Source organism: Crocodylus siamensis, chromosome 14 (genome assembly GCF_052110815.1).
Source record: "Crocodylus siamensis isolate JL-2025a chromosome 14, ASM5211081v1, whole genome shotgun sequence".
Taxonomy (NCBI): domain Eukaryota; kingdom Metazoa; phylum Chordata; order Crocodylia; family Crocodylidae; genus Crocodylus; species Crocodylus siamensis.
The window spans coordinates 8,387,626-8,415,271 of record NC_143408.1 but is presented as its reverse complement, the minus strand read 5'-3'; the positions used below and the strand labels follow the sequence as shown (position 1 = coordinate 8,415,271).

At 60.6% G+C, this 27,646-nt stretch overlaps 1 protein-coding gene across 6 annotated transcripts in view; it reads right to left on the bottom strand.

Annotated features, from left to right (window-relative positions):
* NFIC (nuclear factor I C) overlaps positions 1–27,295 on the bottom strand; it is a 130,853-nt gene extending 103,558 nt beyond the window's left edge. For 2 of the 6 annotated variants that reach the window (XM_090027872.1, XM_090027873.1), the window contains exon 1: positions 25,754–26,804. In XM_090027872.1, the coding sequence (XP_089883998.1) occupies positions 25,754–25,783 (30 nt within the window). In that variant the 5' untranslated portion in view covers positions 25,784–26,804. Of the gene's footprint in view, positions 1–25,753; positions 26,811–26,867 lie in introns of those variants that run through there. The other 4 variants (XM_090027871.1, XM_090027874.1, XM_090027876.1 and 1 more) reach the window with 4 other exon arrangements.
* Positions 27,296–27,646: the final 351 nt, after the last annotated feature.

Genomic DNA, 27,646 nt, shown 5'->3' with positions numbered 1-27,646 from the left:
CAGGCAGCCCAGCCTCAGGCAACGTCCCATGACACATGCCCAGAGGTGGCATTTAATCATGTTGCTATTGGGAGCCAGCAGCCAGCTGGCTCCCTGCAATCACTGGCATCCCGAGCTCTGGCTGACCAGGGCTTTGGAGAGCAGCTCAAAGTGAGAGGGCTCCAGGGAGCAAGGAGACGGGGTGAAGAGGAAAGGCGCTGACAAGATACAAGAGAATGGCAGGCTTGCCTCCTGGGCAAAGCGCTGCTCTGTGGCTGTAGTCAATGGGGGGGTCATGTCTCAGCTCCCCCAGAAATGCCCTTTGTGGCTTTAAGCAAGTCATTCCTTGTGTGCGAGTCCTGCCTGCTTCCTCAGCACCCAGGAGCTTAGGGGGAGGGAAGCTCAGTGGTTTGGGCACTGACCAGGGCTTGAGGGACCTAGGTTCAAATCCTCACTCTGATGCTAGAACTTCAGACAAACCAAACAGTCCCCACGTGACAGTGTGAACAGCACTGCCCTGCTGCACAGGGGTGTGCAGAGACAGCTGTGTTACAGGTGGTGCCATGCCTGGATAGAGCATGGGTCCAGCAGAAGCTGTCTTCTTGGCACAGGTGTGGGCTGGGTTTTGCTACCAGAGGCCACAGCCTGCCCGAGCAGGAGGAGAAACCTCCCCAGTGCACCTGGGCTCAGAGGGGCCTGGAGTCCTGCCCAAATTGTGCACTGGGTGCCTGATCTTTTGCCCTAACCACTGGACTCCAAGGCAGCACACGGTATAGAAATGCCAGTCACTGGAACTGAGCATTCGGCCAGCTGGGGGTTACACCGGGCTCTGCTGAAAGTGGGTTTTGGCCCATCCACCCCAAAGCTGTCAGTCTGAATCCTGCCCAAGGCAGCAGCCAGAAGACTGCTGCCAGCTATCTGAGAGCCTAAGCCCAGCTGGCAGGTAGCCATGCAAGCACCAGTGAGGCTAACTGGTCTCCTCTGAGACTGAGCATCACCCTGAGAACCCAAAAATGTGCTGTCCTGGTTCCAGCTCCGGCACTAGCACGCTGGCGGTGGAGCAAGCTTGGGGGCATCAGAGGTGCAGGAAATCTGTCCAGGCTGTACCCGTCAGTCTGCAGCATTAACACGCCAGGACCTTTCCCAGGCACTGCTTGTTCTTGGGGTAATCCCAGCCTCCAGGAGGGTGCAGGGCCTCTGGCAACTGGGTCCGTGCCTGCAATGCAGCTCTCCCACTGGCAGGTCAGCAGGTAATGCTGAATTCTGGGTCTGCTGCCAGCCCATGAAGCAGTCAGAGGAACGGCACAAAATGTGCTTCACTGCTTCTTCCTGCCAGGATCCTGGGTGATCAGAACAGCACCCGGTGCCTTTGAACTAGTCTCTCACCTCAAGGCACCTCCCCAGCTCCCTGCACATACTCCCAGTATGAAGCACTGAGCAAACAGCAGCCAGGTCAAAGGGTGTGTGGATTTAACTGCACCAGGTGCTCTGGGGTAATGGCCTGTGTGCCTGCTCTTACCTGATGGCCATCAGAAGCTGAACTGAGACAACTGAGCCGTATTTCAGTGCAGAGAAAATGATGGTTTCTTGCTTACGGCTGGGCTAGAACAGGCACGCAGGCTAGAGCGGGCACACGGGCAGCTGCCATCACATGTTCATTCATCCATACCCACAGCTGCAGCCACCTCTGAGGTGGACACAGTCACTGTAGGCTGCTACACAACAGCTCGAGGCAGGGAGTGATGAACTCCAGATCCAACTGCAGGGAGCGATCGGGGGTAGGATGGAAGGATCCACATCTGGCCCCAGGCTGCTGTTCTGTGCAGAGTAGTGAGGGGGTGTGAAGGGCTGGGGTAGATGTGGAGGTCTGGGCAAGGAAGCAAAAAGCAGGCATGACTGTGGGTGCTACCGGATGCCAACTTGATACAAGCCACACTGCAGCACATTGGCACAGCGGCCAGCACTAGTGGGTGCCAATGAGAAACAGGCTACCCATGAAGAGCAGCTCCATATGTACCCCTGGGCCTGAGCCCCGCGGCAGTCCCAGGTGTTCAGGACCCACCAGAATCAGACCCTCTGTAATACAAGGGGTAGCAGGATAATACAACAACCACAACACGCAGCCCCTGCCCCCAGCAGCTCACTGTCTGATCTCAGATATGGATGCTGTGTCTATTGACCTTGAGAAGTGCTCTGGAGTAGGCTGTTCTCATTACACAGGCCCCTGCCCGAGGGAGCTCACCATCCAGAGACAAGGAAGGAATCACGGGGGTGGGTGGGAATTGTTTTACAGGCTGTCCCAGAGATGAGGGAAGGGGCCTTTCAACGCTGCTATAAGAGAAAGCAGTGTCTCCACTGGCTCTCAGCACGTGACCTGCAGCAGGCCTGGCCCATGAATCCTCCCTGGAGCTCATTTCCCAGCTGGGCTCCTCAGTCACCACCCAGGCAAGCCGGTGGGGTCAAGCAGCCTGCATGTCTCCGCTGGCTGCAGCTGGAGCAGTATGCCAGTGGGTCACCTTTGCGGATGGCGTGGGTTGTAATGGGAAGCAAAGAGCTGAGGCTGTTTCTGTGGGTCGCTGCGGGGCTCCATCCAGCCCTGGGAGTGGGAGGTCACTTTGAAAAATGAAGGAAAAAGCTGCATTCCTGCTATTGAGTCCCTAGGACAGGACAGAAGGCTCCAGGGCAGCCTGAGCTGGCAGAGGAGCCTTGTTGCTTCCCTGAGAATTAGTGCAGGAGTTGCTAAGACAAGCCAGGACCTGTTTGTAGCCCATTGCTTCCAACTCTGCAGCCTGGGTTGGCCCCAGGCTACTGCTGCATCTCCCGCATGTCCACCACAGCTGTCCCTGTGCCAGGAACTTCAGAGTTAAACATTACTAGCCAGTGCTGTCTGGTGTTTCTTTGGTGCGATCCAGCCCAGCTATCCATAGCAGGCGTCAGCATGGGAAGAACCGAAACAACTGGCTGGTGCTTTGCCTCCTGGCTGTGAGATCACTATGCCAGCATAAGCAGCATTGACTGATGGGGAAACTGAGGCATGGACGGGGGAGGGAGTCTGCAGGAGGAGCAGGACTAGAGCCCAGCTCTAAAATACCAAAATGCCCCACCTGCTGCTTGCTGGGCTCTGGAGGCATGATACCTGCAGGGATATGGGTAGCAGCTACACCAATGAGAGATTCCTGTGGAAATGTCTTTGTCAGGTGGATGGAGCCCACCCCTTGACAGCCCCCAGCTGTGCTAGGGATCAGTGGTGCCAAGTAGTGCAGGTCCTCTGGGGAACAGCTGGAGAATCACAGAGCTGGAGCCACGTGGCTTCCCAGCCTCCAGCTCCCAGGGGTTCAGACTAAGGGAAATGTTTTGCGAAACTGGAAAAAGTTTTGCAAAAGACACAGATCCTGCCAGCTCCCAGCCCTGCCCTGCCCCCTCTCTGTTTCCTTGCCTGCCGGGCCGGCCTGCTCGCCACGAGATCGGATCCCCGCAGCAGGGCACCATGGGCAGCCCCTTCCCCGTTCCTCCTGGCGGTTTATACGGACTGCTCAGCAGCCCTCGGTGACTTCCCTTGTAGAGATCTGAGAGATGGGACAGGTCTTCCCTACACAGACTGAGCTAGGGCCAGGCTGAAGGGATAGCTGACTTCCAGTCCAGAGACGAGGAAAAGACTTGGCGTTGTGTATTTACAGCCACTGACTCCTGATCTGAGCAGCGGTTGCGTCTCCACTCGCTCGACACATCGCTCTGGGAGGCAGGGACAGCACAAGGGGACAGCGCTGCTGCAGGCAGGGACGAGACTGGTAGAGAGGGCAGGATGCAAAGGAGTCCAGACTCTGCCCTCCTGGGAGCGTGTGGCCTGGTTGGCTGGAATAGTGCAGCCCTGTGCTCAGGAAAGGGCGATTCATCTCCATGAAATGGGCAGGACCATAACACTCCCCCATCAGCCACAGCCACAGGCACCTTAATCCTGTGACCTGCAACCTCAGGACCCACTAAAACCCACAGGTGAATAACCAGGGGCAAGACCTGCGACTTTCTGCCCCTCAACCTGGGCACCTCCAGGAAGCATGGGGCATGGGACTGCCCACATGGTATGCTAGCCCGCCGGCATGTGCCGGAGCCCAGGAGGGCTGCCTGGAGCCCTGCACCCAAGACGGGGGAGATGGAGGTGATACCTTGGGAGGGAGCACAAGTCTCACCCTGTCTACAGAGACTGGCTCCAGCCCTGACATGGGGGGGTGGGGGGGCTTGTACCCCATCCAACACTTCCCTGTTATACCCCTGGGCCAACTCATCCCATTGAAATGCCTCATCTGCTGGGGATCTTGCGACAGTCCTACCTGAGGCATCGCAGCAGCAACCTGTCTGCTCTCCTGCATTTCCTTGCCCAGGAGAACACCCCTGGGCTTTGCAGGCTCTCTCCCAGGAGAGACTTCCTTGCCCCCCTGCCAGTCCTACACATCGGGGGCAGCTGGAAGATGCGGGGTCTGGATAGGGGCAGCGGAGGCAGGGCTCTGTGGGGTGCGGAGCAGCTCTGCCAGGGGAACTCATCTCCAGGTGAGCCAGGGCGCCATGCTGGGCTCCCCACCGGGGGCTGCTCCCATGCTGCCTGGCGAGCTGCGCAGACAGCCTTTGCGATGCCCACCGCTGCCTCACTCACACCCACCCACCCCACCCGGGCATCTCCTCTCCAGAGTTAGCTGGTTTATACAAACAGACATTCTGGGGGTGGGGGATCCCCAGGCCCTTGGGCAGCCACGGCTCAGCTTGGCTCCAGAAGATGCCTGGCTTGCAGAGGCTGGTGCCTTGAGCCCAGCTCGGGCATCTCCTGGAGTCTGAAGCAGAGGTGGGAGCCTAGGCAGAAAGGGAATCTACTTATCACCCGGGACAGTGAGGTGCCCTGGCACGGACCATGCCCCAGGCCACTACAGACACAGCAGCCTATCGTCTGGAGGAGGAGGGTCTTTGTCCCGTGCTGCTGCCCTTGGGGGAGCAGAAGGAGACCCGGCAAGGGTCACACCAAGTCTCTGCCTGCAAGTGAATCCCAAAGCACAGCTAAGAAACCGCCCCCCCAGCAGGGGCGGCTTGCACAGAAGCAAACCCCGCCCTGAAACACACCCCCAGGAAGAACCCAGACCTCAGCCATGCCTCAACCACCCGCTCCCCCAAGAAACATCCCTTCAGACCAGGCACAGCCCCCGCTCCACTACAGGACCGTCACAGCACATGCACGCGGGCCCCTGCAGCTGCTCGAGGCTGGGTCGGCAGCCTCTGCACGCTGCAGGCCAGCAGGAGCAGGGGGCACAGCTGCCCGCCACAGGCCCCGCATCCCTGCCGCGGCGTTGAGGGCATGGGGCACGGCGCCACGGGCTGGCTCGCGAGCAGCACCTTGGAGCTGTCCTTGCGGCCCGGTCTCGGGAGCGGGCTTCAGGGCTGCGTTGGTTTCCCCCCTTGCTCCACAGACGAGCCCTGCGCACACCTCGCTAGCGTGTTTACTGCACTGCAAATCAAGGCCCCAGAGAAATAAGCTAAGTCACCGGTTAAAAATAACCCAGGCCTTTCGCAGGGAAGCTGGTAACCTCGCAAGAGGATTGGCTAGCGCAGGCCGACAGGCTTCCTGTCCCTAGATTGGGAGGTGAAAAGTTCACGTCCTCCGGAGGGAGGGAGCAGCACCAGCGGGCTTTGGCCCTCGGACGCAGCTGGCTTAGGCAGCGCTCCGAATATCTGCACAGCGTGTGCTAGGGGAAGGAGCTGCACGTAGCCCGGCGCCTGGCTAGCACGGTGGCTGAGAGCCCGGGGTCAGAGAGCCCCGGCTTGTGACCCAGGCAGGCGCTGGGGGGGAGGTCTGTGCAGAGCATGCGGTGCAAACCCCGTGCTGGGACACCCGGGCAGGCAGCGAAGGAGGTTAGACAAGGAGCTGGACAGCTGCGCCTCTGGACAAGTTACCCGTTTCTGCCCCGTAGGAGCAGGAGGATGCTAAAAGCACGCGTCTGGGAGGGCTTAGCCACGTGCCAGGAGCTCCACAGGTGAAAGGGGCCCGAGCCATGAAAGGTGGAGTCATATCCAAGGGGGCTTCAGTCCGGGGAGACTAGCAGAGCTCTGCCTCACCTCCCTCCCACGTCAGCCAGCGCTCAGCGTGTGGCAGGCCTTCTTCATCCAGACCCCAACGCTCGTTACAGGGAAATGCTGTTCCTAGCCCCGTCCCCCGGCTAGAGATGGGGAAACTGAGGCCTGGAGCAGGTGGAGTGGTAAGATACAGAGCTCTCCCGCAAGGTCTTTCCAGAGACCTGACTTTTGTTCTTTCCTGTTTTATTGTTCCCATTGCAATTAAAAGCAAGTGATGGCTTCTTTGTGCTCCCCTCTGTCCCACCCCAAAAGCAGGCTGGTGACAAGGAAGGAGTCTCCACCCAGAGAAAATAAAATCAAAGTCTTGGTGAGACACAGAGAGAGAAGAGGGTGGGTGCAGGTGTACATGTGCATGCGTCACATCCTGAACCACAGGCTGGATGTCTAAGTGGACTTAGGTGCCTCAGTGTGAATCTCTTTTACCTTGTTCAAGTCCCTGAAAAGACAGTACCGTAATTCACCTGCTCTTGTAACACCCAGCATCTTCCCTTAAGGCTGAGTCACAGAAAGCAGCACCTTTTGCATTACCAGTGTTTGTCGGGTACTCGGGTAGGATGGAATAGAGCATTTAGGCGCCCAGCAGGTGGAAACAAATCTGCCCCCTCCTTGATAACCTACTGTTTCTGCTGCATCCCAAACCACCGGCCAGCAAGACCACAGCAGAGCTGCATAGGCGATGCCAGGTCTCCTGCCCCCAGCCCTGTGCTCCACCCACTGCCCCACACTGCCTGGAGGCAATGGAAGTCAAGTGGCACCTGGCAGCTAATTTGCCAATGCCCTCGTGCCTGAAGGAGCCAGGAGAGTTCCTGTTACACTACAGTCCTTTATCTCCACCAGATAACTAATTTTATGATAACTTTCTTGAGAGCTGCTGCTATCTTTAAAGCCCCAGCTCCTGGGATCCTGTGATAACAGGACATCCTCAGCACTTTAGCCTTCAAGGCTCGAGGAACAAGCTCTCAAATAGACAAGAGTGTGACCTCCAGGCTCAGAAATACAAACAGAAAGGCACCAAGATAGATTCTTTTAAAGACGCTTCATGATTTTAATGCAAACTCCTGAGCTTTGGCCTGTCCCACAATTTTTGAATGCTTGGGTTGGCGACATTATGTTTTGGATGTATTTTGGAGATATCCCAAACCTTAGGTGAGCTGGGGCTTTGGATCAGCCAGAGGACAACACACGGAGAGCTCTTAATTCCAAGTTGTAACATGGGGATGGTCTGTCTAGACTAGAGATTTTTACCTCGATCACCAGGGACTGCATTTCCAAGAGCTGGTGTGGCCAGACACACCCTGAATCCGGCTGAAGACAGCTGTCCTTGAGGGCTCTTTGGCCCAACCAAGCAAGGGCGGCTTCCCAAGGCTCCTAAGTACCTCCCCAAGTTGAGCAAGTCTCCGATTGTTCTCGGCACTTCACAGCAGCCGCACCAGGATTCCCCAAGGACCTCTGCAAGAGCCCCAAGGACCTTGGCACCTTGGCGGCAGCACCCAATGCAGAACCTGTTTGGCAGAGACCTGCAGAGCAACCCTGGGAGCAGAACTGCACCATGATGGGCACGCCTCTGCTGGGTGCTCCGCCAGCCTCCTGCACCTGCCTCCGGCTCAGGCAATGGCCCACATTGCTAGTGAAGTATTAGTGACCCCTAAAACCAACCCCAAGGCAGAGCCCTGGATCCAAGAGGGGGTCTGGCTCCAGCCCCAGGGCCCCATCCTGCAGGCTGTCTCTGTACCAAGCCAAATCTAAATGATGGACTGCAACTCTAAAGAAAAGGCAGCCCAGGCCCACCTGGGCCGAGGCTTCATGGTCAGGGACAGCAGCAGCAACGCCTGACCGGCTCCAACTATCCATCACTCCAGCGACTGACTGCCTGCCGAACTCCTCAGATATGGCGAAGGCACCAATACATCCTGGTGCATGCCTCATGGGGCGTCCTCTCTCAGCCCCTCAAGGTTATGGTATGTTCCCAGCAGCCCTCACAGCCCCACTGACTGCAGCTGAAGTAAGAGGCTGCAGCACATTGGACCCTGCTCGCTATAGCACTGCCCATCACACACATTCCCCAGCGACCCTCCCTTGGCTAGCTGCATTAACCTTGTCTTACAGATGGGTAAACCGAGGCACAGAGCACAGAAGTGGCTGACACAAAGTTATGGAGTAAATCAGGCCCTCCCACACACAGGCTGCCCACCACCATGGCCATCCAGCAGCATCTCAGGGGATATGTCCTGTAGCCCCCTGGGCCTCGAGGTCACCCTGCAAGCAGCGACCACGCCAAGGACACAACCCAAGTCTCTGGCATCTCAGGCCAGTCCCAGGTCCCAGCCCACCTGTCTCCAAGAGAAGGAAATTCCAGCTGGAGGCAGGCAGCATGCTCTTGGAGCAAGGCCAGAGCTATATTGGCCATTCATTCCTGAGCTCCTCGTCCAGCCAGCAAGGCCGGCAGACACCTGAACAACCTAGGAGACCGGCTACAGGTCTCTAGTGGAATTCCTACTTGGGCCTGTGTGATTAGCTCAGCTGCACGGCATCCCCAGGGGCTGGCTACAGCGCGTGTGACCAGGGGAAGCGAAATGCCACAGCGATGTGGAAGGACCCGAGCCTGCTTTCAGACAGCCCAGGCTCCCCATTAACCCTTGCCCTGTTCCCCACCCTGGGCTGGACCGGGGGGTGAGGGCTTGGCCACGCAGCTCTGCCGAGCGCCGGGGCCTGCATGCCCGCAGCAGGAGCACTTGATCAGGTTTACGAGCCAGGAGGTCCAGAGGGTGGAAAATCGCGTGGTGCTGCAGAGAGGCCGAGAAACTCGCTGCGAAGGCGCAGTACATCAGACCGCAATGCTGCGGGGAGTGGGGGGGAGGGAGGGGGGCAGCCACAGGGGAGGAGAGGTTGGAGAGCGTGAAAGGCAGAGGGTACACAAGGAGCCCAACGCTGGCAGAAAGGGCTGCAGGGCCAGAGCCTGGCTTGCTGCTGTATAGGATATCAAGTGCCCTGGTCTCTAGGTCTGCCCCACCAGCTGACAGCCCCGGCCCCCACGCCCTTTGCTGAACCACACTAACACCCAAAAACATTGATGGAGCACAGAGGAGCAGCCAAAACCACCAAGGGGCTATGACGTGGGTATGGCACTGAATGGTGGGAGCAGAACCTGCCTGTGTGGGGGTAGACACCAGGCTGGCCCACGGACCCGTCTGCTCCACTGCAAGCAGCGCCACACTCGGTCCGGGGGGCTCAGCAGAGCTCTCTCCTGGCATCTCAGGTTTATGCTCACCTGTGGGGAAAGATCTGCTGGCACATGGGGCCCTTGGCACTGCTGGAACACATCAAAGACAAAGACCAGGTAGCCCAGTCCCTCAGTGACCAGAGCAAGATGCTTCGGAGGACTTTGTTGTCCTGGTCCCCTGGGAACACCCCCATCGCTGTTCACTGCAAGAGCCATCCACAGTCACCCAAAGTGGGTACGGCCTGGAGCCAGGGTCCGGGAGCTCCCACCTCCTGCATGCATTATCTACGATATCTACACCACGGCAGTAGCCTCCCTGCATGGGACAGTCCCATGGGATGCTGCAGCAGAGATGGCTGAAGAGCACTAGAGCCAGGAGGGTCCTTGCCCCCACAGGTACAGCAGTCACAGTCAAGCCAGGCACCCTGCTCGCAGCGCTGTTCAGGGTCTATGCCGGGGCTCAGCCACTGCATGGCGATTGTGTGGTCATCCGTGCCCCAGTAAAGCCAGGAGATGCACATGGAGACCAGGCCCGCTGTGCTCCCCCAATGCCATGAGTGATAATCCCCACCCAGAGCCCAGAGCCCACATATACAAGAGGAGGCCGAGGCAGAGGGAGGGGCATTGGTTTGGGTAGGGTCCAAGTGCCAGGCTGATGTAGCCCCCTGCGGTGGGGGCAGCCAGACCCTCATGACTCCCCAGATTTACAACCTGTGCTGGAACCAGCTTCAGCTCCAGTCATTGCACAGAAAAATCTGAGCACTGGTGGAGCAGACTATCGATGCCAGGGGAAGCAGGTGCCCAAGAAGGAAACGTGGCAGGACCAGACATCTGGGCCGAGAGGAGGAATTCATTGGCGTACAGAAGCCCTCAGCAGACGGGTGACTCTAGAGAGCAGGAAGATAACAGGTCCATGACATGGAAAGTGTCAAGCTAACATGTTATCAACATGTCCCATGCTGCGCTGCCCTTATCTCAGCCCGCTAGGTCACTGATAAAATTGTGACGCCTACCGAAAGGAGCACACACCCCCTCGCAACGGTAGCCCAGCAACACAGCGAGGTTTGAGGCTGGAGGGCATAATGCAGCCCTAGGAGCCAGCTGATGGGAGTGTTAAATGTGTGTGTGTGCGCATGTGTGTGTGCATATTAGTGCACGTGTGTAGAGGGTGGGGTGGGGGGAGATAACAGGAAATACTTGAGGAAAAGAGGATGGGGGTGGCCGAGTCCCTTCCCCACCACCAGAGAGCCTCTTGGCTAGATCACTGGCATAGAGTAGTGGGCAGGGCACCAGCCTGAATTAAGGGACTGGGGTCATCATCCCGGCTCTGCCATGGCCTTTCCTCACCCACACTCTGCCTTGTCTGCTCAGACTCCAAGCTCTTTGGAATGGGGGCTGTGTTGTCTTACAGTATGCACATTGTACAGCACCTAGCGCAATGGGTCCTCTATGGTCTCTCAGGCCAGGAAGGCACTCTGAGAGCCTTCTGCAAAGACATGAAAAGCTGTCCTGCCCTCTAAGCAAGGGGGCAGGTTTCACTGAAGCCAGTAGATTTACACATGCTTTGACCGTGTGGTGCCAGACACCCAGGGCAAGGAACAGGGGCTTCAGTCTGGGATCAGCGCCACTGGCACTGCAGTCAGCCCTGCTGGCCCTTCCTCCCCGGGAGGCCAACAGTGGGACAGCTGACAGAGACCTGCCTTGACCCTGACCCCAGCCCAGCCCTATGTACCTGTAAGCCGGAGCAACCCTGAGACCTTGCTTTATGGCACAAGAAAGAAGTATGTCCCCTATCCCCCCCATGACAACAGCTCCCCCCGGTCCTCCTTTAGGCCAAACTTCCTGTGGCCAAAGACCAGGGGATGGGGCCAAGAATTTCCCCCTGATCCTGAGCCCAAAAGCTTGCTATTATTTAGCTGAAAATGGGCTCAATCTGGGGCTCGAGCCATGCCATGCTGCAGTTGCAGAAGAGCCGGCAGGGGGCAGGGAGTGGCCCACTCAGAGGGTCTGGAGCAGGGGTCTCCCATCAGCCAGGACTGGATGTGCTTCCATCTGACGCCTGCTCTCCAGCCTCTGCAAAATGCACGGGCAACCTCAGCGCGGCCCCCGCTCCAGAGCTGCCGGTACATCTGGCCCCAAATCGGCAGGCCCAGCCGAGAGGCTAGAGCAGCGAAGCTCCCGCACCAGCCAGCCTGCGTGGCCGTGGGGCCGGGTGTCCTAGCAGAGAGCGGGGCATATGCTGTGCCTGCGCGGCACGACACTCAAGCAGGCCTCAGCCCTAGCCCTAGCCCTAGCATGATCAACGTGCCAGCACGTGAGCAGATCATTATTTCAACCTCAAGGATCACCAGAGGGACAGTCCTGCATTCCCTGCCGGCCTGTGACAGAGAGAGGGGGCAGCACTCAGCCTAGGAAATCCCTTCTGCATAGCTCCGGGCTCCCCTTCTGCACCTCCCCAGCCTGGGGTGGGGCGAGGCTGCTAGTCTCTGAAACAGCCATGCAGGGGGCAGCTACCACGGACCTCAGTCTGCTCACAGGCTACTATAACTTCTACCTGGAGCAACCCTGTGGGCAGAGCTCCCCTGTCCTCAGCAGCCCTGGCCTGGGCAGAGCTCTCGCGGGAGGGCTGGAAGGAGACGATCCATCCCTGTTACCACTGTACTGCTGCAGCCAGAGAATTTTGCCTGCGTCCCTGCTTCCTCTGGCACTGCCTCAGGATGCGATGCAGTCACTGCTAATGCATCTGGACTCATTTACAGGGATGGAAAATGTTTCCAGGTTTCCCACAAAGTCCCATTAAGATCCCAGTATGACTATTTTTAGAGGCCTCGTCAACAATGCCTCTTAAAAAACACAATGGCATTCCATTACGGCGCCCTGCCTTCAGCCGCCTTAAAGGGGACGTGGCCGTGTGGGGCAGCAGTTAGAAACCCGCCAGAACGGCCTCGGAGTCTAAGTCCCATGGGCTGCCAGGGAGACCCGCGGCCAGATTTGCACGGGTCTTTTGTGCCGAAACACAGAGGGGTGCTCCGTCAGATGCAGAGAAGTCTGAGTCCCACCAAACAGCTATGGGAGACTGGGTGCTGCACTAATTCCCCTAGGCATCTATCTGCTGCTGTAGGGGCCTTTAAACAGCCAGCTCCTGCATCCAGATTCTGACCAAGGTATTATTTAGGCACCAAACTCCCACTGATCTCAGTGCCCAAGTAACTTCAAGGATCCGGCCACTATGTCTCTAAGTCACTCTGAAAATGGGACCTAAGATCCTAAATCACCTGGGAGCTTCTGATGGTTTTATCCCTAGTACTTCTCAGACATCAACCAGAAAAGGGGTGGCTAACATACTCTCCCCTGGGGCAAAAGCCCCATTTAGCTCTCTGCTAAGTTAGGGCCCAAGAGCCTCATCCTGCCAGCAGTGCCCAATGCGAGGCTACCAGGGTGGGCAGCCCCTTCACTGCAGAGGGAGTATTCATCAAAGTGGGCACCTCGGGATTGGGCCCAAGCACTTGACGCTACAGTTCACCTCCCGCAGAGGTTTTGGTAGAAGGCAGGCTGCTTAACCTCTACCAGGGCCACAGCCTCATGCTGCCCTCTGCACTAACCCTTGCAGAATCAGGACTGGCACCGATTCTCCATTCAGTGCCCAGGTTCCCCAAGCAAAAGCAGCAGCCCGAGGGTGGCAGAGAAGTGAAACCAACTCTCAACGGGCAAGAAACAAAAGTGAAAGCGACACCATCTTTGGCCGGCGGAGCCTGACTCAGAAGGCATAAGGGAACCAGCACAGCCCGACGAAGTAATAAAAATCCAGGTCTCCAAAGTCCCTTCACTGCCACCGCTGATCCCGGTGCTTAGCACACACCGGGGGGAGGGGGGGCAGGGTGCAAGGGGCAGGACTCTCCCCAGCACCATGCCCAGTCTGTGCTCCCCTGGCACTAGGACCCACGTGGGCCAAAACAAGCCAGGAGACTCCGCGTACACTTGGCAGCAGCGCCAGGGAGGAGACGCGCCTGCCTCGCTACCACAGGGCGTGTGTCGGCATAGCCGGCTAGGGCCTGGCTCAGCCTCCTGCTGCATGCATGGGTGCAAATCAGGGCTGTTGCACTGCAGACCAGCAACCGCAGGCCCGGAGGCAGGCACTGACGGCCTGACGGGACGAGCGCCATCTTGGCCCTGAATCAGCGCCTTCCAGACGGACAACGCTGACAAAGGGGTGCCCTTCACTTGGCTGGGGACCGAACTCCAGCTCTTACCCAGGGAAAGCCCCAGCTCCTTTGATTTCACTGCTAATTCAACCTGAGCTGCTAGCCTGAGCGCGGAGCACGTGTTCCCCTTCGCAGGGCACTGCCGGGACTCAGGTGCTCTGGGGCAGGGCATGCCCCACTCATGTCCCCCTCACACCACCCGGGACCTCGCTGCAGGACGTCTCCCGCTGAAATCAATGGAATGAGGTGCAACTCAGCTGGAAAACAGCACCCAAGAGAGTCCCACGGGTTAATACAGGTCAGGCCCCAGTTAGGCTTTGTACCTCTGGAGCTGGCATGTGTCCCTCATTGGAATTACGCTTCAGTAAGCTCTAATATTGTCTTAGCTGCTGCTCATCTACAACGCTGCCGGCTATCTATAGCCATGACCTAAGCTGGAGCCTAAGCAGACTCTCAGGCCCGCATCTCCCTTTATTAGGTGCGGCAGTCACCGGAGCACCAGACCTGCTAAAGAGATTAAACCGTCTCCAACCGGAGGCTTTGATTCCTGTTAAAAGCTCACTCCACGAAGGAGTTTTGATTTCAAAGGGTTCCCAAAGGCGCATGGGCAGCTTTCAAAGGCCCTTTCAAGACAGCAGTCACAAAACGCTGGGCAGAGATAGCTGTGGAACCACAGAGTCGCTGGGGATGGAGAGGAACCAGATACGCGCACGAGCTGCTGAGGATGACGGGGCTGCCCGGCGGCATCAGTGACACGGGGAGAACTCCCCAGATGCACAGACCGCCAGCTGCAGCCGCCGGGAGCTCCATGGTGAGAGCAGAAACAAGACTCAGGTCCTCCAGCTCCGGAAAGCACAGTGCCCCCCTTCCCCGGAGCTGCCTTCTGAACTAAAGGAGCCCCCCAGCTCCCACTTCTGAGTGCATCCAGCGGAGGGTAGAGGCGCACAGTGATGCTGGCCCCTGCCATCAGAGTGGTCCAGGGAGAGGATGTCCTCCCCCACTGCCACAAGCTGGTGGAAGCTGGGGCAGGAGGCGAGCCCAAGGCTAACCCCCATCAGGCGGCACAATGCACCGTGACACACACGCCTCGGACCTGTGGGTCACGGCAGGCAGCTCCTCGCCACCGTGCCAGCCGGTGGGAGCGTGCAGTTGGCGGGCCCTGGGTGCTGCTCATGGCTTGCGCCCTGGGCAGACCACGCTCCCTGTTGTCCTTTGCCTCCCCTAGTCAGAGCTGACGCTGCCTGGTGCAGGGATGCCAGCACAGCGGCAGTAATGCCAACTCTTGTGAAATTATTGTGAAAGTTGCGATTTCTAAGTAAAATTAAGTCGGACTCGTGATCTCGCGATAGAACTCTCAACTCTTGGGATATTTCCGTCTGGTGCATCTCACACGAGACCTGCACAGCCTTCCAGGGCCGGGCAGCAAGGATGAAAAGGCAGGATGGCCCCTCCCTGGCACAGAGGAAGCCCCCTCCAGCCCTGCACTCCAAGCTATCCTCAAGCATGCTCCCCTTCCCGCGACCACCCGAGTGCCCAGCATGCAGCATGCAGCTCCCTAAGTCCCACGATGCATCCAGAGGAAAGAAGTAGAGGCCACTCTGCATGCCCAGCCAGAGGGACAAACCACCCCAGGCCCTAGTGCAGCCAGATGTCACCCAAAGACACAGCCTCTTTGCACTAGAAGGGTCCACACCTAACATGGGGTGGCCCCAAAACAGGTTGCTAGGAGAGCTGGGTTGGGAGAGATGGTCAACAGCTCCCCAGTCGTGGACTACAATCATCAAGCTACTTCTCACACCCCGGCGCACACACACTGCCCCTCTTATGCTCAACTCACTTCTGTCATAGCGTGGCACAAACATACCCTCATATTGCTGCTGCTGCCTTATACACAAACACTCGCATACCTGCCCCGCAGAAGCAGGTTGGACATGGGCACCCCCTTCCCACAGACCCCCAGTGCAAGTACTCACACGTAATGTATCCTCCATGGTCCCCCCCTCCCATGTGCAAGCTCTCCTGTGTGCATGTGCTCTATTGCACACCCACTCATGACTCCTTACACACACACGCCTGTGCACACATGCAGTGTTCAGAGCCAGCCCTAGCCCTGGAGGACCGGGGGGGGCCATGGAGGGGGCGTTCTCTCCACGCACCCAATGGGACACGTGCACTAGCTGAGCCTTGCGGGGCTCCCCGGCTGGAGCCGATGCAACCATCCTGGCTGCCTGCCCCTTGAGCTGGGGTTGCGCACGCGCTCACGCTCCTGCATGCACTGCCACTTCCAGCAGAAAACCCTTTGCTCGGCACTTTTCAGCAGCACCACTTCATTTGTATTCACACCGTGGCACTCGCCCGGCCTGGCGCACAGGTTACTAAAGGAGGTTTTATAAAGGAGGTTTTATAGCCGTGCTCAGCGAGGTTTGCATTACAGCTTTTTCCGCTGGCTTGCTTTCCTGAATCCCAGAGCCAGGAGCCAGGGACTAGGGGTGCTCAGGGGCAGCAGGGGCACAAGGGTCCCAATTTCCACACATCCCTTTTCCATCTTGCCCCCTTTCTCTCCCCCATGGTGGTGAAAAGCAGGTGTCTCTCCGCACACAGCACTCTGCTGCAAGCACCACAATTGGCGGTGACTGAGGAGAAGCTGGCAAGCCACCAGCTCGCGAGATCCTCCCCAAGAGCAGGTGCTGCAAAGGTGGGAGCCCAATAGTGAGAGAAAGGGGCACGGCGCCAAAATCTGCTACGGACTTGGCACCTGAAAACACCAGACCCAGCACTCAGCTCCACTCAAGAGGATGAGCCCAAAGCCCAGCCAGGCTGTGTGGAGCCAGTGGGAACAGCATTTCTGGCTCATGAAATATTCAGACAAATGCAAAGAAGTTTGGACAGGGGCTCTGCAAGCGGAGCGGGGCATGCTGGACCCGGGCAGAACCTGCAGTTCCCTGCCCTGCGTGTCCTGGGAGCCCAACACTCCCCAAGGTGCAGCTGCAGTTGGACACATTAAACAAATAGCATTAGCAAGGCCCCCCAGAAAACAAGGCAAAGGGGCCCTTCCCTGCAGCCCCCTCCAGAGTCTGGGGACAGAGGCATGCTGGGCAACCAGAGGTCAGCACCACGAAGGAGGTGAACACCAGCGTCCAGGGCAAGCCCTTGCCTTCTCTCAGGTGCCCAGATCCAGGGCCTCCAGCGGATCCCAATCAGCCTGGGCTGGAGGGGAAGGGCCTGGTGCAGAGCTCTGAAGTCGCTCCCCTGACTTCAGCGCCTGCTGGGATCAACGTCCAGCCTGTCAGCCCGTAGACACCAGCCAGAGGAAAGGGCTTATGCAGATCGCAGCCAGCCTTTGAATGGAGCCTGGCAAGCGGCTGGGAGGCGGAGCAGGCTCCTGGCTGAAGATGCCATGTGCTCTCAGCCTGACCCAGAGTAGGGCTGTGTGCCTGCCGCTCCTGGCACGGCAAGAGCTGGTGGCTGCGTCCTGCTCCTTCACAGCAAATCCCCACGCGTGTGGGAGGACGAGGCCTGAGCCTGAACTGGGCATCTCAGAGAAAGCCACCCGCTCCCCAGGCCTTCGAAACAGCAGTGAGGGACCCAAGGGATCCAAACACGGACGTCCCCACCTGCTCTCCTGATCCATCAGCTCCGCCGCTGGAACAAACACCGAGGCCCCAGGCTGGACATACTACCAACCCCTTTCTCTCCAGGGCACCGGGGCAGCTTAGGGGAACAAGAGTTGAGCTGCGGAGGAGGGCTGCACGCGAGCTGAGCGCCGGCACACCAGGCTCCAAAGGGGTCTCGTCCCACTCTCGGCCATGCTCAACCCTGCCCATCACCGCTCGGCAGCACTGGGGTCTTCAAGTGCATCACGATGCCAGAAGAGGCACCGGGGAAGGGGGAGGTGTAATCTGGGCTGGCGGATATTTTTTTTGTCCTCTATTCCACCCCGAGTGACCCTGCAATCTCCTGCTCCTTCCCACTCGCTGAGTGCGCAGGCTCCCACCGGGCCTGAGCACAGTGCTGCAGAGCCTGGCTCGTCCTGGAGAGAGGGGGGGACGTGGCAAGCCCAGAGGGTGGGACATAAACCTGCCAGGGAGATGCGGGCCCAGCTGGTCTGGGAGCAGAGGCGAGGGGGGGCGTGCAGAACAGCGAGGGAGAGGAATGGTGCGTGTGCGCGCGTGTGAGACAGGCGGCGCTTGGGGCTGTATGTGGGAGAGGAGAGTGCGAGCGTAGTGCTAGCGTGTGATACCGAGAGCCCGAGTAGGTGCAAGAGAAACTGGGAGAGCGAGGGCGAGGGAGACTCGTGCAAGACAAGGGAGGACAGACAGGCCTGCCCGCTCCTGCCGCAGATCCCGCAGGCTGGGCCGCAGGCCGGCTCTGGGACGCCCAGCTCTGCGCATCTCAGTGCACGAGGGAGTCAGGGGCTGTGCCTGGCACACGGGAGGGGAAGGAACGGGGCAGGCCCAAACGTGTCCCCGCGCTGCAAGGGGAGCAGGGTCCCTGTCCTGTGACATGGTGCGGGGCACAAAGTAACCTCAAGAGAGTCTCTAGTCCCCTGCGCGGAGAGCAGACAAAGGCACCACTCCGGGGGAGGTGGCTGCAGTGCTGGTGACAGCAAAAGCCAGGGAGGAAAGCCCCAGCGGCTTGGCTGCCCTGTCAGATCTGCCAGCTGAAAAAATTACAGCCTTCTCGTTTGTATGGGGTGGGCGTGAGCTTCTAAAAGCACAGGGATCAAACCCAGAGGGCCTGCTTCCGACCAGTGCCTCCTAATTAGAGACAGGGCCAGAGCCACAAAGTTCAGACCCAGGACACAGATGCCCTAGCGCTGGGGGGGGGGTGGGGGGGGGGGTTGGGCGGCTGTTCAGACAGGACAACATTCACCCGCGGTGGAGGGCTGCGATCTGTGCAAGTCCCAGCTGAGACCTCAGGACAGAGCTTGAGCATGGCACAGCACTGCTGCAGGCTCTAGCATGGGTGAAACTCACCCACGTGCCCAAGATAAACCCTTGTGAATGCCTGCAAAGGGCAGACGTGTGAGACGGATGGGGCCAGCCAGGAAATGCAGGACTGGAGCCAAATGTCACCAGTTTGCCGAGGTGTCTGAATGAGGCACACTGGGCTTAGATCAGCACAGTTCAGAGAGCAGGCAAGAGTGTGGGGGGTGTCCACATAACTCACTTAACATCCACTGCAGAGGAAGTCACTTCCCCGCACCGTGCCTCAGTTTCCTTCTGCCCCAGTAGAGGCCCTGTCTAAATCACAAGCTCTCAAGGATGTGCAATGTCTCTTTGTGTGGGGAAAGACTGAGGGAGGGGGATCTCAGCAGAGGTCTCTAGGTCTCATAATTAATTGGCACAATCTCCAATTACACTTTGTGCCTGTAAAAGCTCCGGTGCCTATTGATTATGGACCAGCCGACCCCCCCCCCCCGCCACAACGATTGGCCAGGGAATCCTCCCGGCAGGCTGGGCTCGTGGCATCCCCATCCATCACAGCGGGGCTCAGCCACCAGGAGCACGACCTGGATCCCAGCTCCCCCTTAACAGCAGCAGGCCGTGTCCAGAAATAGCTCGGGGATCCAACGCCCTCCCTGCAGCGGCCAACAAAGGAGTGTGAGCAACCCCAGCTCGTGCTGCCTTTGCCTGCCCTGGCTGGAGCTGTCCTGGCATGGATGGAGCGAGCCTGCTGTGGCTTGGGCAGGTTTGAGAAAGGGCTCAGACTGTTCCCTGCTCACTGAGGTCTGAAGCGTCTCAGGCACGTCAGACCTGCCCTGCCCGCCTGCGCTGGGGCTCTCGGGAGGGTCGCACAGGAGGACGCTGTGCTGTATGTGTACGCTCTCTGTGTAAAGAGATTGTCGCGGGGGAAGGAGATCAGGCCTTAACAAATCTCAGTATTGGCTTTAAACAGCTGGGACAGCAACAAAAGAAAGCCCAAAACAGGGTGCCCGCGTGGGCAGACGGGAGCAGCCCCGTTCAGGCCCACTGGGGCGATACGGTGCCCTTGCTCGCCCTGCGCTCACGATCTGTCCCCCGGACACGGGAGGGCACGTCCCAGGGTCCCCTGTGCCGCAGTACACAGAGCAGCTCTAGGGTTCCCGTCTAAGGGACGTGTAAGAGAACTTGTTTGTCCTCTCTGGGCGCAGGGGGGAATTGCGGGAAGGCCCCGGAGGACTATCAGCGCTCGAGGGATTGTAGCCTGCATCTACACTAGAAAGTCAAAGCAGCTCCTTGGCTGTACCCCTCACCCCCCGAAGGGGAGCTAGCCCATGCAGGAGCCAGCACCCGACCCGGCAGAGGGCTGCGTGTGGCCAGGGCCCAAGCCTGGATGAGAGGCCACGCAGGCTCTGCAGCAGATGTAGTTTTTAATCAGCTTGACGCAGCCTGGGCCTGTGCATGGCTCTTGTTTGGGTAAAACTACTGCAGTCGAGGGCGAGATGGTTTTTAATCAGCCACGTTATCCTGGTCCAGCCGCATTGGGCATATCTGTGTGGGGACAGCTGCATGCACACGGTACTGGCTCAGCAGCCCAGGGCAAGGAAAGGCTGAATGTCCCTCGCATGCACGCCTGGGTCAGGAGTTCTCCCGAGCCCGTGGACTGCTTCTGCCTCAACAGCACCCCAAATCCAATGTACGATGACGAGGAAAGAGTCAAACCAACATCACATCCTCTTTGGAGATCGCCAGGCTGACTTTGTCCTCCCCTTGTCACCTGTACCTTCCTGCCCTGCTCACAGAATAGCTGAGACCAGGTTCCCGCCCTTGCTCTTGGAAACCAGTTCTCGTTTCTGCCACAGCCAAAGCAGGCGAGTCACAGCCTGGAGTCAGGATGAGCAGCCGGAGGAACTGAGTTCGGTGTTTAGACTACACTTCCCAGAATGCTGCTACTGCCAGCGCAGCTAAAACAAAGCCAACCAGGCACGCTTAGCCCTTTCCCGCTCACTTAAAGAGACACGGCTGGAGAGTTTGAGCCCAATGTTTTCGGTTCTGGCTGTGAAAAGCCCCAGCTTGGCAGGAACACGCAGCGTTCGCAGCCCTGCGCAGGAAAATCCACCACCAGCGAGAAACACGTCCCTGCCCAAGCCGAGTGAAATGCAGCACATAAACCCACCGCAGAAAGAGTGCAAGGAGAATTGGGTGATTAGCATTAATTATTAAAAGCTGTTTTGCTGAGGGTAAGGGAGGAGAGGATTAATAAATGAACACGTGGAGCCGAAGTCAAGCCCCGAGTTACCCTGTGCAATCCCAGGGAAACCCAGGAGGCTTCTCCAAAACATCAGTCTGCCCCAGCACTTCTCCCCTCACAGTGGCCCCGTTGGCAGGGCTGTCATGCTGGGAGGGCCGGACTCTGCCCTCGGTTAGCCTGACTGCTCCACGGCCAGGATGCCTCTGGTCTGGCCAAAAAAGGAAGCTAGGCCTGATGTCCACATTCGCACACACATGCCAAGACAGCCCCTGCTGCCTCCCTGGTACTGACCTAACTCATTCCTGTGCCCTCTCTGGCACTGCAATCCCCACTCACCTCAGCGCCCGTTGCCCCGCTCACATCCGGGTTCATAAATTGCACTAAAAGGGGGATCTATTTTTACCGGCTTGGGATTTAAAATTAGATCAGGCAGGAGTGAAATCCATTGCTAAGCTGCTGCAGGGGAGCGGGCTGTGGCGAAGGCACGACCAGCGCCCGGCTGCATCCCCTGCGACAGTGCCCAGCTGGCCGAGCCCGGGCACGGACAGTGGGCGCATGCTTGCTGGGTAAGCGTGAGCCCGGCGAAGGCGCCGTCCAAATGAAGGGCCTCATTGTTTTTCCTAAACAATGCTGGGTAGATGGGAGAATTGAAAGTATGTTGCAACCTTCTACACCCCCCCGCGCGCCCCCCCTGCGTTCCTGGCTAGTGACTCCTCATCTCCAGCACATGATCTGAGATCACGGCTGGAATTCAGCTACTGTAGGAGGGGAGCAGCCCGCTCTGCTCTGCTCTGCTCTGCGCTCCCTTGGCACGGAGGTGCCCAGGCTCCCCTTCCTGCAGCCACTGGGGCTGAGCCCTGAAGCGCTGCGGAGACGGCTGGGCCTGCAGCCACCAGGCCTGGCACACAGTCGCCGCAACACGGGCCAAGTTCGTCTCAAGTGAGTTTTTCAAGTGGCTCCTGCGTACTGTGGCTTGCTCCAAAATGAGCTCTGCCTGGCTCTCCTCCTGAGGATACCTGGGCAAGCTGGCGTCACTACTCACGGCCCAGAGCTAGTGCCAGCGGGGAGGTCCCGGTCTGCATCAGTTAGGCCCTTTGCGGAGCTTCCTGGGAGCTGTGGACAGGGTGAAGCAGCAGCGACACGAGAGACAACATCCTGCCAGTCCCAGCCCTACCAGTTGGATGCACGGCCAAGGCCCAGGTGTGCAGACGTTGGTGCAGGGGCTTCTCACGCCGGACAAAGCTCTGCCTGTGCCATAGGGGACCTCACGAGGCTCCGACAGCCAAGGCCCGTGGCAGCGAGGTGCAGAAGGCTGCACTCCCCTTGGCTGCCACTGCCCCACTCCTACCCCTGCCCACGGAGGAAGCAACCCTGTGTTTCCCTCTGCCCAGGACTCCTACCCTAGGACCACGTTAAGCAATGCCTCTTCATCTTCCCAAGCAGGGCACCCCTCAGCACTGCCTGCCCATGTACTCAAGCTTTTGGGATCTTCTCCACATCACGGCCCTGAATCCAGACACCTCCAGACTCAGAGTAGGGGAGTGGGAGAGGGCATCTTGGAAGCAGATCCTGGACCCTCACGCTGCTGGGAGATCACTGCTCCTAGCTCAGCCCTTCAGGACCATTTCCCCAGTACTGCTCTTCTCTGGACACCTTCCACTTTCTCTGCACCTTTGTGGCACCGAAGGGCCTGCACCAGAGACCGAGACCCAGGACAAGCCACCAGGGATGCAGCAAACCAAAGGTCAGAGGGGGAAGGTGCAGCTGATGTGGGACTGCAGCTGCTTGGCATAAGGCCAGTCGAAACAGCAGATCCCAAGCCTCAGCCTGGAGCAGCAGCCAGGAGCTAGGGCCAGCAGTGCCTCGTGCTGTCAGCCACAGCAACACAGCAAGGATTTTGCACTCATTTGCACCAGCAAAAGGAATGGTGTAAGGCAGTCGGGGGTAGCTCCCTGGTGGGCAGAGCTTGGGGCGGTGGGGTTCAAATTAGTGCCTGCAAAGGGGAGCAGGCAAAGCTTCCCAGGGAGAGCAGGAGAACAGACGCCACGAGCACAAGGAGGCCCCTCAGGCTTTAATAGCCAAGAGTCTTCTCCAGGAGCCTCTTTTCCCCCAGGCCAGGTGGAAGCCAGCTATGGGTGCCATCAAACTGCATCCTACAAAAGAAGCAGTTGCCCTTCAAAACTAGCTTGAAGACCCTTGCACAGAAGCTACAGCCTGGCTGGACAGTCTTAGATCATCTGACAAGCAGAGGGTGGATGGATGCAGCCAGAAAAAACCACCACCATAAAACAACATTGACATGATGATGAATTTCATTGCTACTGTTATCTGCTCCTTAAAAACTTTCCAAAAGAAGATCTCAAAGCACCTCACAGTTACTAATTCAGCCTCACAGCCCCCCTGTGTGGAGGCAGGTGATTACTGCTTGCTTCAATTTACGGAGGGGAGAAATGAAGGCGCAGAGAAGGAGTAGTGACTCGCCCAAGGTCATCTCAACAACCAGTGGCAGGGCTGAGCGTCCTCACCCCCAGTCTAGGCCACTCCCCATCTGTCCCTACACCATCCCAAGAAGGGAAGGAGGTGAGCTTGGCTCCAGGTGGAAGGAAATCCCGTCAGGGAGACACAGCAGGAGAGCATGCAATAGCGTCATCGCGCTTCTGGCTGGGAATCAGGCAAATCATTGTGGAGCCCTGGCCAGGGCTGCGTTAGGCGGCGGGGCCTTGCCAGGGCTATTTTGGTGCTGCTGGGTTGAGCTCGGAGGCTACGCGGCTCCTTCAGTCAGCAGCGCCAGCCTTGGACAGGCTCCGGCCGGGGAGGGACATTCCCAAAGGCCGAAGCTCCCCGCTGCCCTCCCCCAAGTCCACAAGCGAGGAAGGAGGGAGGCGTCTGGGGGAGTTCTGCAAACCCCAACCCAGGGCGGGTCTCGTTCACGTTCCATTGCATCCACATCACCGTTTCTGCAGCTCCCCGAGCCCGCGTGAGTCTCCCTGCCGAGCATGTGGCCTGGCAACGGCTTCGCCCTTAGCTTGCCCTGCCTCTGCCATGGATGGTCAGGGAGTATCCAGGACAGCCCCGAATCTGTCCCTAGCTCCTCTGAGGCTGCTGGCGGAGCACTCGCCTCGCGCAGGAAAAAACAGCGTGCTATACTAGCAAAGCGCCCTGAGCGCTGAGAGACGCCAGCTCCTCCAGCAAAATAAGCTCTACCGCCCAGAGCTCCGTTTTTGCCAGTAGACCTGCGTCTACGCCGCGGGCTCCGTCAGTCCGGGACCACCATGCCACCTCGACCCCTAGCGAGGGTTCACCCTGAACAGCCAGCCTCAGACTGGGGAGCTCCACACGGAGCGCCAGCAATGGCAGCCAGAGGCAGCAGCCTCCCAGGAAGTGCTAGCTGAGAAAGAAGCTGCCTCCCAGGTGTTGGGTAGGTGAAGTCAAGTCCCCCCCAGAAAGAAGCACCAGGCCTACGGTCACTTGTGCAGCCTCCTGCATGCATTTTGCTTCCCAAAGCATCCCCCGCTCCCACCCTCGGTAGAGCAGTGAGTCCTAGTAGCGAAGCCAGGACCCTTCCTTTCACAGCGCAGGCCCGGTCCACTTGAATGAAAGGGAGAAGCAGCAACAGCCGTAGGCTATTACCCACCACGTGGCCCAGCGCCTGCCCCGAGTGAAACCAGCCCACACTTTGCCAATGGGCTGCGCAGTTAGTTACTAGGCAGCTGTCACGCACTGAGGATCCGGATTGCGGAGTCCCAGCCCGGCTCCGGGAGCAGAGCATGATCGTGGGGTCGGAACAGCCCTTCCAGGCGCCACTCAAGCACACAGGCTTGGCACGTTCCCCCAAAGGCAGCAGGGCCGAGGCAGCGGGGCTCGGGCTTGCCAAACGAGACAGCTGGGCTCTAGCACCAGCTCTGCCAGGAGTGACCTTGGGCAGCCTTATATTTGCAAAATGCGAGGAGCGTGACAGATTCCTGGCAGAGGGATGCCAGGCCTTCATCATGCCAAACGGTTGTGGTGGGCCTGGAAACACCAAGCAGTAGAGGGAGCAACACCAGACTCCAGCCCTTTCTTCTGAGAGGCGGGCAGGTGGAAGGAGCGGCAGGATGCCTGCACTGGGGGGTGGGAGAGGCTAAGAGCAGAGAGGTTAGCTTGTTCCCAGGCGCTGCCCCAAGCACCCCCGCTTAGACCGTGGTGGGCGGGGGGACACCTGCTCTCTTCGCAGCACCCAGATCCCAGGCCCCTTATGTCGCCTCCACCTCACAGGGCTCCTCCCCACGCCTAGCAGAGGGGTGCCCGTCACAGCCACCTTGGGAGGCGTGGGTAGGAAACGCGAGAACCCAACTTGGACCAACTTTCCCTGGATAGAAAAGTCCCAGCACAGAGGGGCCAGAGAGGTGGGAACTGCTACCCCTGCTGCCTCTGGCAGAGCAGCCCTCCCTCCTGCCCAGGCCCTGCCCCAAGGCAGTCACTGGGGCTGCCACTTCCCCTGCCCTCCAGCCCGGGCAGGGGCCAGGAGAGGGCCACTCCGCTCCGGGAGCCTCCAGCCGGGAAAGGGAAAGGGAAGAGGCCGGCTCCCTAATTAAACACACATCAAGGATCAATAAGGACAGAGCAAAGGCAGGCGCAGCTGCGCGGCCCAGCCTCCACCCAGGACGCTGCCCCCGGTGGGGCACACGCGCCCGCGGGAACAGCGCCCACGGCCTGGGCACGAGGGGTGCCCACCCCCTCCAGCGCTGCCGTCGGAGGCGCCCGATCCTGCGCACCCCCGAGCCGCCCGGCGGGCGCAGGGCACGGGCAGCGAAGGCAGCCGAGCCCGGGCGCCCCCCGGGCCCGCGCCGCCCCACCCCGCCCCGCGCAGCCGTCCTGCCCGGGCCCCGCCCGGAGCCGCAAGTTCTGCCCGACTTGGAGCGCCGGGAGGGACGGAGAAAGACAAACCCCGGCCCCCCTGCCTTCAAATCACCCGCGCAGCCCGCAGCCCGCCCCGTCTGCCTCCCGCAAAACTTGCGTGGCCCCGCGGGGGGACGAGGCAGGGCCCGCGGAGCAGGCGCCCGAGCCCGCGGCCGGGCCTCGTTACCTGGGTGAGGCAGAGCGGGGACGAGTACATGCCGAGCCGAGCTGGGGCAGCGGATCGCAGCGGCGCAAAAGTTACTGAGTCATTTCGGAGGCTGGAGCTGCTCGTCCGCTCCCCGCCCGCGCCTTCTCCGGAGCCTCCCGCCGCTCCCGGCGGTGCAGAGGGGGCGGGGAGGGGGCGCGGAGAGGCCGGCCCGGCGGGCGCGGGGGGCGGGGAGACCCGGCTCGGAGGGAACCCCGCGGCGGGGGGCGGGGCGCGGCCGGCGGGAGGCGGCGGGCAGCGCCGCGGCCGCGGCAGGGAGAAGGAGAAAAGGCAGAAAACAGCCAGCGGCGAAGTGACGCGCCGAGACCGCCCGTCCCGAAATGTCCCGGCCCATTTAAAGATGCAGGGTCCCCCCTCCCGGCTGCGGCCCCCGGCCCGACCCCGCGGCGGGCGCAGGGAATCCCTGCCGCTTCATTCCGAAAGCGAGAGCGGGGGGCGGCAGCTCTCGAGGTTTGTCTGGGACGGACCGACTCGCTGCTCAACTTCGCCGGGCCGGGCCGGGGCCGGGGCCGCCGCGGGCGGGACACCCCGCCGCCTCCCGCGGGGCCCCCGCGCGCCTCGTCCCCGGCCCCGCCACGCTGGGAGCGGCCCCGGCCCACTGCGGCACCGCGCGCTGCGCCCGCCGGCCCGGCGCGGACTCGGCCCCCCGGCCCCGGCTGCGTTTCGCTTGCAAAAAATAACTTTGCGGCGGGGCCCGATCCCGGCAGGGCGCCGCGGCCCAGCCGGCCCGCCAGGCCGTGAACTTGGCCGGGCGCGGGGAGGCGGCGCGGCGCGGCGGGGACTGATCGCGCCGCTCCTGGGCGTCACTTCCAAGTTCAAGTCGGTGCGGCTGCCAGCGCTCCCGCCCCTTTCCGAGCGGCCATTTTCAGCTCCATCCAGCTCTGCGCCTGCTGAGCCGCCCTGGGCTGCGCAGCCCCCCCCGCGCGGCCGTGACCTCCATCCCCGGCCCCACGGAGCCGGCGGGCGGGGCAGGAGACGCGGCAAAGGCTCCCCCGCCGCGCGCCCCCCCCCCCCCCCTCCCCGCCAACTTTTGCCGCGGGGTCCCCGCGGGGCACGACCCGGCCGCGGCACCTACCATCGCCCGCGGGGACTAGCGAGGCTCCAGGGCAAGTTGCCGCCGCCGCCAGCAAGAGCCGCGGGGCGAGCGGGGCCGGGCCGGGCCGGGGCGTCAGCGGCGGTCGCAAATGCAAGCCGAGTGTCCTGGGCGCCGCCTCCTGCCCCGCGCTCCGGGGCCCATGGCAGCCCGCGCTGCGGGACGGGCGGTGCGGGCGGCTCAGCGGGGCGAGCGGCGCGCGGCGGCGGGGCACTGCGGGGCCGCCCCGGGGCGCATCCTCCCGCGACGGCGGCGGAGGGCCGGACGCCGGGAGCGGGGGTGTCGGGAGCCCCCGAGCCGCAGCCTAGAGGCCGGGGCGGGCGCCGCCTCGCTGCCGCCGGAGAGTGAAGCCTGCCCGCCCCCCCCGCGCCCGGCTCAGGACGGGCATCGCCGCAGCCGGCAGCCCGGAGCGCCCCGTGCCCGGCCCCGGCCCCATCCCTCCTCCCTCCTCCCCCCGCAGCCGCCGCCTCTGCCTCCGCCCCCTGCTCCGGGCGCCGGCGGCAGCGCGCGGGGGAGCTCCGGCGGCGGCGGCGGCGGCGGCGGCGGCGGCGGCGGGGGCTGGGCCGCCCGGACAGCGGGGCAGAGGCGCCGGTGCCGGTAGGGCGGGCGCGGCGGCGGCGCGGGCACGGGCTGCGCTGTGCGGCCGCCGCGGAGCGCGCGTCGCGCCCGGGAGGCCCCCGGCACGGGCGCGGGGTGCGGGGCGGCTCCCCCGGGCCGGCGGCGGAGCAGGTGCCGGGCCGGCCGAGCGGGGCAGGGTTTGC